This window comes from Octopus sinensis, linkage group LG7 (genome assembly GCF_006345805.1).
Source record: "Octopus sinensis linkage group LG7, ASM634580v1, whole genome shotgun sequence".
Classification (NCBI taxonomy): domain Eukaryota; kingdom Metazoa; phylum Mollusca; class Cephalopoda; order Octopoda; family Octopodidae; genus Octopus; species Octopus sinensis.
In genome coordinates, this window is record NC_043003.1 from 30,530,920 (window position 1) to 30,540,970 (window position 10,051).

At 34.3% G+C, this 10,051-nt stretch overlaps 2 protein-coding genes across 2 annotated transcripts in view; both read right to left on the reverse strand.

The window, feature by feature from the left end:
* Positions 1 to 10,051, reverse strand: part of LOC115214080 (zinc finger protein 62 homolog) — a 433,795-nt gene that overhangs the window by 328,386 nt on the left and 95,358 nt on the right. The window lies entirely within an intron of this gene.
* LOC115213951 (zinc finger protein 239-like) lies at positions 3,366 to 8,906 on the reverse strand. The gene is made up of 2 exons (XM_029782953.2): positions 8,649 to 8,906; positions 3,366 to 4,990 (listed from the first exon to the last, which is right to left on the reverse strand). The coding sequence occupies exon 2, from the start codon at positions 4,602 to 4,604 to the stop codon at positions 3,522 to 3,524; it is 1,083 nt and encodes a 360-aa protein (XP_029638813.1). The 5' UTR covers positions 4,605 to 4,990; positions 8,649 to 8,906; the 3' UTR covers positions 3,366 to 3,521.

The following is a 10,051-nucleotide window of genomic DNA, read 5'->3' on the forward strand; positions in this document are numbered from 1 at the left end:
AAGCTCAAGAAAGAAAAGGTGAGAAGTGGTAACATAGGCAGGGAGAACAGCAGTATAATAAACCAGTAGGTAGATCAGAAAATGTGTAGATGATGAGCAGGGTGGGAAAGAAGGGGACAAGAGAGAGAAGGCAAAAAAAGATGTCAAAGGTACTTAAAAGTAGCTATAGTGAATGTGAGACAATGGTGAGTGAGGATGTCAATGACAGATATGCCAGGGTAAAGAAAACGAGAGCAGATAAAAGAGATTGTTAAAGATAAGATAATGGCACTCCTAAAATATATCTTAAGCAGGGACAAAAGAGGATGACTTATAGAAAATAGAATGGGAAGAGATAGTGCTGGGACAAGAGATGGATTTTAAAAGGAAGTGGTTTCCGGGATTTAACTGGTAGTATTGAGGGAATGAGATAAGTGCATATTCTGCTGTCATGATTATAGCAACTGAAGAGTGGAGAGGTGGATGTTAGAAAAATGAAGAGTGGAAATAGGCTTGAAAGGGACAGATTAGATGTAGGACCCATTGATATACACACACACACACATATATAAATGGTTTGGTTTTGGGTTCAGTCCCACTGCGTGGCACTTTGAGCAGGTGTCTTCCACTATAGCCCCGAGTTGACCGAAGCTTTGTGATTGAATTCAGTAGGCGGAAGTTACTGCCGTGTGTGTATAGCTGCTCAGTGCCTCTCTGAAAGAGAGAGAGGGATGTATGTATGTATATATATATACATATACACACACACACACAAGTGAGCAGACTGGTACTTCAAGTTTCAAGCATGATGCTATGGAATTAGAAAAAAGATGTTGATGGAGGAGAGTGAGTATTCACTGGTGGGCGTTAGCCTGCAATTAGTCAAGAAAGGTCACATAGTATCACAGTTTGATGTTGGTATTTCTGCCACATTTGAAAACCCCACATGGTGAACAGGAAATCAGCTACAAAGTTGGTGAGGAAGGAAAGTAAGGAGTGGCAGATATGCAAGTATAAAAGTATGTGTGTGTATTTTGCTATATATCTGTGTGTGTGGCTGCATTCATGTGAGTGTGCATGGGTGTATATTCATGTGCTTAGACATCTTTGCATGTGATGTGAGTGCATGTGCACACACAAACAGCAACTCTCCTCCATCAATATCTTATTCTAATTCCAATGAGTGAAGACTAGCATCAAGCTTGAAACTTGAAGTACCAAGGAATTCGAATCAAACAGTTTGATCCATACATATGTGTTTGTATATATATATATATATATATATATATATATATATATATATACACACACTGTAGATCCCGCTTTATAAATCCACCTGCTTAATGCATCCAAAATGGGTTGGGACAGAATTTTTACACATAAAAATCTCTTGTTTAATAAACCCAGTTGTTGCTTCTTCCTAAAGTGTCAACATGTGACAGCAAATGAATGAAGTGTTTTTTCTCACTCTTAAATACTGACAGTAGGCTCCAGCTGTACATGCCATCATCCAAAAATAGATCAATAAATATGTAGTGTCTGTTGTGGCATGGTTTCTATGGTTAGACACCCTTCCTAATGCCAACCACTACACAGAGGGTGCTTCTTACATACCACCAGCATGACTGTGCTTACACAGCACTGGCGTCTGTAAAGGACAAGTCCGTATATATGGAAGACTGATTTTACTTAACAAATATTTCTATATAACTATGAATCATGTAACTTAATTTCTAATAGTTGTGTAGTTAAAAATTTCATCTGGCAACCTTCTGGTTTTGATCCCATTGTGCACCACTCTTATAATGTACTATCTTCTTTTGTAGTCACAGGTTGACTAGACACTTCTGACTGGAAGTTTGATGATTGAAACTGTGTAGAAACTCATCATACAAGCGTGTGTGTATGTGTAAATTTATGAGGTATTTAAGTACTCTAGAGGATGTAACTCATAAGTGAACAGAGAATGATGACATTAACCCTTTCGTTACCAAACCGCCCAAAGCCGCCCGAAAAAAATTTTGGTTAATGTGACCAAACCGCCCAAATTTACCTATTCATATTTAAATGAGAATATCAGAGCAAATCTCTTTAGTACATTCGTGAAAACACGTATTATACTATATAAACAGTTCAACTACAGTTTTGTACAATAATCGAAGTGTAATTTTAATTCCGTGAATTTTGAGAGATTTTTTTCCGAAATTTGTTCCTATTGTGTTTTCAAAATTTGTAATTCTGACAAAAAATGGATACGAATTTCATTATATCAAGCAGCGAGTCAGAATTCGAAGGATTTTCTACTGAAGACCTTCATAAATCTAACTCTATGACTGAAAAAAAAAAGCACATGGTATTTGATAATGAATCTGATGTTTCATTTTCCGAAAGTGAAAACAGTGAATCCAAGAGCTCCGACAGCGATAAAGAAAACGAATTGGCACCTGAATGGAGTGAAAATTTAAAAACTATTTCTTTCGGTGATTTTTCTGAAGAAACTGGACCAAGCCACAGACTTTCCCAGAGGAGTAAAGCCTTAGACTATTTCTTTTTACTTTTTCGAATGAGCCTATTTGAAATCATTACGGCGAAAACGAACCGTTACGCTAAACGTAAACAAAGCAAAAGAAACGATAGTTTGTGGTTTCCCATAACCTTAAATGAAATTAAGACTATTTTGCCGTAAATATTATTATGGGTATCAGAAAGTTACCCAGAATAATAAATTCTATCGTAAAATTTTGTTGTATACCCAATTGAATATTAGCTAATAACCCATTTTCTATAGCGATGTTTGAACAAAATTTTAATTTTATATTTTGTTGAATTTACCTGTATCTACCTGCAATTAGAGTCACTTTGTGACAAAAATTATAGTATAGAATTGGTTGAGAATATTTCATTAAATTATCTTCCAAAAATCAGATTAATATATTGATAAATAAAAAAGTTATAGTTGTTTAATGAAACCAGACTAAATTTATGATTACGTTAGAAATTAATTGAAACACATAAGGGGTGTATTTTGGTCAGAAATATAGTAACGAAAGGGTTAATACCAGACTAAATACTAAAGCTGATATAACTGACAAAAAACTCTTGGAAGCAGTGTCCCAGTACAGCCAGTCCAATAATTCAAACGACTAAAGGAATTCATTATGTTTCTCTGCAAGAAATTCACAGCCAGGTATAAAAAGGGTTCCCTAACCTGATCTAGTTGCACACAGAAGTTAACAGTAGCAGCAATAAAATGTTCAAGAAAATTGTAGTTTGAAATCTCAGTCATAAAGACATGTAATATGATCTTAGATAAAATGCCCGAATAGAATTAGTGATATTAAAGTGTTGAGAATGACAATGATTGTGGTGTAGTAAAATACATAACATTGATATAAATAAACAGATTTATTTATTATAAAATATATTATTACTTTAAAAAAATATGGCACCACATATCATATAGCTTTGGATTATCTTCAGTGTGGATATGTTAGCATTTAGTTGAATAACTTTTAGAAAATGTTTTCAAAGATATCACAGTGCTACGATGGTCTTGCTCCTGTGTGAATACGTATGTGGGAAGACAAACGACCCCTTGAAGAAAATGTTTCATCACAGATATCACAGTGGTATGGTTTTTCTCCAGTGTGGACACGTTTATGTCGAGTTAAATTACGATTTGTAGAAAAGGATTTACCACAAATATCACAATGGTATGGTCTCTCTCCTGTATGAATAGGTTTATGTTGAGATAAACTAGCATTCTGAGTAAATGTTTTACCACAGATATCACAATGGTAGGGTCTTTCTCCTGTGTGTGTACGTTTGTGGGTAGACAAATGACTACTTGTAGAAAATTTTTTATCACAAATATCACACTGGTATGGTTTCTCACCAGTGTGAATACGTTTATGTTTAGATAAACCACTGCTTCGAGAAAATGTTGTACCACAGATATCACAGTGGTATAGTCGTCCTCCTAGGTGAATATGTTTATGCAAAGACAAATCAGCACTTTTGGAAAATATCTTACCACAGATATCACAATGGTATGGCCTTCCTCCTGTGTGAATATGCTTGTGAGAAGACAAAGCATCCCTCCTAGAAAATGTTTTACCACAATGAACACACTGGTATGGACTTTCGCCAGTGTGGATACGTTTGTGGTTATTCAAATGACCACTTCTAGAAAATGTTTCACCGCAGACCTCACAGTGAAATGGTCTTTCTCCTGTGTGGATAAATTTGTGAAAAGACAACTGACCACTTCTAGAAAATGTTTTACCACAGATATCACATTGATGTGGTCTTTTCCCAATTTGAATACAAACATGGGAAGACAAATGGTCTTTTGTAGAAAATGTTTCATCACAGATATAACACTGGTATAGTTTCTCTACTGTGTGCATTTGTTTGTGGTTTGTTAGTAAACTGTTGCTGCTGAATCTTTTTCCACAAACCTCACATTGGTTCAGCTGGGATACTGAGTGGATTAATTTATGTTGAATTAAATTCGTTTTTGTGTATAATTTTCCACATATATCACATGGGTGTAATTCCTCTTCTGTATTTTCCTGTGTATCAGTAGATGAATCAACAGTTACTCGTTCTGCTTTCTTAGCCATAACTATATTTTAGTCTATATTTTCCTGTTTGCTGGTATTTCCTAAGCACTGATGATGTTTTGGCTAGTCAGAAAAAAAAACAACTTCAAATGGTTTTATAGAGATAAAATTTTGTAATTAATACCCAACTAAAAGATCATTATAATCATTATAATAGTTCCAATTATCGAATGCTTTGAATATCTTACTGGTTTAATTGTACAGAAAATATTCCCGTAAACATTGGTGTATTTTTGCAAATAGTTTCATTTTCAAGGAAATACTGGACCAAGAGTTGTAAGAGGCTGACTTCAGCTTGATGAAATTACATCTAGTCTTCAAAGGTTGATTAAGATGTAGATAATTTTCAATTAAATTTTTTTTTAATCACAGTGTCATCAGATAACCTGAAATAAAAAGACAACATAAGACATAAGGATCCACACAATGTTAACATGAACAATATTGGAGAGAGAAAGCTTTACCATAGTGTGAATGAAGACACACTTGGACACTATGTTGAGCTGTAGAGAATAGCTATAGTTATATATTCTACCTACTACAAGCAAATAATATCTACAATGGTAGATGCACAATAAGGTACTATGCTTAGCCCAACTTTAGTTCTCTCTTTATCCAGATATATCTCAATCAATTCTTGAAGATAAAATTTGTCTTATATTAGACCTAACCTTTTACTTGCTTCAGTTATTGGATTGCGACCATGCTGGGCACTGCCTTGAAGGTTTTTAGTTGAATGAATTGACCCCCAATACCTTTTTTATTAAGCTTGGTACTTATGCTGTCAGTCTTATGCAAAACTGCTAAGTTATACAGATATAAACAAACTAACACCAGATGTCAAGTGGTGCAGGGGGAAAAACACATATATTATATTCAGACGGGAACTGAAACAAACTCATCATATATATGATGGGCTTCCTTCAGTTTCTATCAATCAAATCCACTCACAAGTCTTTGGTTGGCTATAGAATATACTTACCCATGGTGCCATGCAGTGGGACTGACCCAGAAGTATGTGGTTGGGAAATAAGCTTACCAAATAACCACTTCTGTGCCTATAAGAGTTCAAACATGAAAAGGTGACACTATATTTACCAACTATTAAAGTCTTGTCACAGAATCCTATGAAAAACTGTTCAGATATTATTCAATACTTTCATTTAAAAAGTATTGAATAATTAAAGTATCATCCAACTGCATTTCAACACTATACTAACCTAGCTCATCATCAATGTGATAACTTCTATGACAGCTTATCTCCAAAATACTAATACCAGTGAATACCATCCACACACAATCAACACCAATAAGCCCTTCACAAGAGATCACAAGTGTTTCAACTATCCATAACATCAACTGTATTATTTCTGCATTACTATTAACCTCATTACATTTGCAAGACATGGTTCTAGATATGACATTATGTACTTGCTGAAACTCAATTACATTATCCCAATCGATATTATTGCATTGAGTCAAAAGTTTAGCAATGCTTTGGTAACTTGTTTCTTTTATTCAAGTTACAACAAAAGCAGCATTCAAAATAGTTGCACTGTCTGAAGCCATCTTTGTGCTAGTTCTTTGATCCCATGCTAATACTAGTTCCTACCCTTTGAGGTGAAGTAATTCTTCACTGAAGCTTCCAACTCCTCTTGTTAGATGAGCGCAGGAAGTGAGCAATGGATCAGAACAAGTAATAATCTGATGGAGATATTTTCCACAATCCTATCATGTATAAGCAGTGGTTAAACAAAGGCCAGCTCCTGGAACCTATTGCCAAACACAGGCGTTTTGAACTATTGGTTCCAACCCGTACTCTGAATAACTGGAGTCATTGTGTGGAAAAATACCTGGTATTGGTTAACAGAAAGCGAGCGCTTCTGCAGCAACACCTTGTATCGCTGGAAAGGCCCAAAATAAACTCCAGGAACTTGAACGCACTGAACTGATGCCACACCCAGCATATAGTCCGAACTTAACTCCCTCAGATTATTATTTTCAGTGAAGGACTCCTCGAAGGATCACAGAACTGGCAGAAAAATAAAGCAAACAAGTTACCAAAACATTGCAAAACTCATGACTCAACATAATAACACAATAATTGTCAATATGAAATCCAAAGGTGTAATTAAAAATAAATATTAAAGACGTTTACGTTTATCGAATAAATAATAAAGTACGAGCATATTTGATAACGGCGACCTTGGTACTCGTCTGGTACTTTATTTTATCGACTCCAGAAGAATGAATGACAACGTTGACTTCGATGGGATATCAATGCTGAACGCAATCTTTACTTTCCAATGATTATGCAATCATAAATGACTAGAAATATATAGTAATAAATGTCTTGGCGCTTGTTTAGAAGCACAGCTAAGAAAATGACACCTAATTTCTAAAAAAAAAAAATGAAAATGGGAAATATATCCAAAATAAATGAAGTATACAAAAAATTAGGAAGATTCATCTATTTTTAAATATTTTATACTAAAAAAGAAAACACGGAAAACAGGCACTCGCGAATATAAACAAACATGTCAGACGCTGTATAAGATATTATTAATGATACGAGGGGCCCAACAATAACGTTTGCAAATTCTTGATTGTTTTAAATCAGATTTTTTTTACTGCACACACTGGTTAGGGTTAGGTGGTGTGGACTCGCTTTACCTTCGCCCATTTTATGATGTGATATTTCCCATTCAGGCACAAAATTTGACATAGTAGTATATATTAATTATAAACTGACTTTTAAGAAAAAGATTGTGAAACGGTCTTCTTACAATTGGCAGACGATATTGTCGGGCCCCTTGTATCATTAATAATATCTGACTGGTAAAAGTTATCGTCCGACATGTTTGTTTATATTCGCGAGTGCCCGTTTTCCGTATATTAATTTTTAGTATAAAATATTTTAAAATAGATGAATCTTCCAAATTTTTTGCATGCTTCATTTATTTTGGATATATTTCCCATTTTCGTAACTTTTTAAACAAGTAAGCGTCATTTTCTTGGAGAGGTGCACTTCTAAAGAAGCGCCAAAGTCTTAGAGAACAGGGAATATTTAAATGGAAAAAAAAAAAAAAACTGGCAAGACTTCCTTTTGATCCCCCCCCCCTTTAAAAGTGGAAAATGAAGAAATTGAGGTGGAGTGGCAAAAATTTCAAAATTCTGATTTTTGGGAATCTCTGTATCTGAAAAGGTGGGTTTTTGGCAAAATAAATAAATAAATAAATAAAATTTTAAAAAACGATAATTTACGAGAAAATGGGGGGTGGGGAAGGAAGTCTTTCCAAAAAAACTTTCACTTTCTGCAATTAGTGTCGTTTCTTAAAAGTCCACCTCTTCTATTCATATCTTGTCAAGCAAATAAGTGACTTTTCTTTAAAGTGTATAAATCAAACACTTTATAGCGATTTACGTCGTATAATATTTTATCATGTGACTATTAAAATAATCCATTAAAACAAAAAAAAAATTTTTTCTGTTAAAATAAAAATCAGTAACAGAAGCTCTGCATTAACCATTCTTTCTTTGCAAAGTATGCGAGCATCCATGCGAGTAACCAGCGATTAAAATTCATATTGACCACCTGAGCAAATGCACACAATTTTTAAGTGCGTATTTTTATGATCTTATTAATGAGATCATACGATGCGTTTCTTCAATGAAAGATTTGATAGCATCTTGAAAACCTTATGCGTGCACATATTCCCAGTTCGTGTGCTAGTTGTAAAATTGTGTGTGCGCACACGCTCACAGCTGAGCAGGAACATTGGAGTAGGCAATTCGCAGAGGAATACGAAATAATTACATGGGGCATTAAAGAATAACAGAGATCATAAATAATAGAGAGGATCAAAGAATTTGAAAAATATAAAATACATTTCCTGTTAACTTGATTAACTACATAGTGGCTGCGTAGAACTAAATGAAAGCGGGATCTTGCATGGAACAAAAATAGCGTAGGTGAAGAAGAAATGTAAATAATTAGAGATTTTGTATAAAAGAATGAGTAAAACCTATATGAATGATACTTACATAACAATGTAGATAAAATAATAAGAGATGTACTGAAGCACTGAGACTTGAAATTGATGGGGACATTGATAAATTGAGCGGAACTTACACCTACTTCTTATAGTACATCTCTATTTTATTCTCGTGATTGATGAATGAAATCTTAAGTAAATTATACAAGTTAATTAATCATCACTGACATTGTAAATATATGTAAACAAAAAAGAATACATCTACATTGTTTATAGGTTTAGCGAGTGATATACCGGAAGTATAATTTAGAAGAACGTACTTCTAATCACTAAAGAGCTCAGTTACCAGTGAATTAATTTGTTTTTAGAAAATTTACTTTTTTCATTGTATCTGGGGAGAGTCATTTTCTTTTTGTGGCAGATATACGAATGAATGTAAATTCAATTTGTTTGTATATGGATATAATGCAATGGTAACTAAAATGGGGAGGGGGTTGCATACTTCGTGGGCGCAATTACATGACAAATGAGTATTAAGGTTCTTACGAGCTAAGTCATTTTTTTTTGTACTATAAACCGCTACTCGTTAGCATGTCAACTCGGCAATGTTCCATAATTCAGAGTTAATATAAAGATCTTTATCCGTTAAAAAAAAAAAACAGTTAACAACTGTGTAGAAAACGAGGGGCTAATGCAGTTTCGCACCTCTCTTTGGAAAATGCACTTTTTTGAAAAAAATTCCGAATTTGTACGTTTTAGATGTCGGAGATTAGTAATATGCAAAAGAAAACTTAATTGAAATCATAATCTACTACAAAATGCATCTCTGGAAAACTTCGTTAATATACAATGCATTTTCCAGAAAGTTATGAGGAAACAAAATCGGAGTTGGGGTAGGGACAAATCTGTTGGAATACTGGGCCCCTGATTGGATCATAAAGTAGGGTAGACATTTTACACTTATTTTTTAAATTTACGGTAGAATAGTTTTGAGGACAAGGAATCCCTACCTAGCCATTTAGTCATTCTTAATTTGGAAAATGGGTATCAGCCAAGTTGCAGTCTTATTAAGATTTCAAGCACATCATTTTATATGCCTTTTTTGTCATACTGCCAAGTTCGCGTTTACAGAAAATAAGCTGATGTAGTGGCTACCGTAAAATAATAGTTTTTCTGTGAATGACAGCAGTTACATTTGCCAGATGCCTTTGCTAAGCAGAATAATAATGTCTTTGCCACTTGACCCTTCTAACCTCTTCTAGATCACCAAAAGCTAGAATAGAGATAACAGCCTCCTCTGAAATCTATTCTCTGGTTGGTTTTGGATAGTTATAAAAACAAGAACTCTGTAAGCCAAAGTCAGTTAGTGAGAGCGACTGACAAGCTCAAGCGAAATATTGTCTCGACTGAAGTAACTTCACAGAGTGACAACTATGGAATTAGAAACTGAAT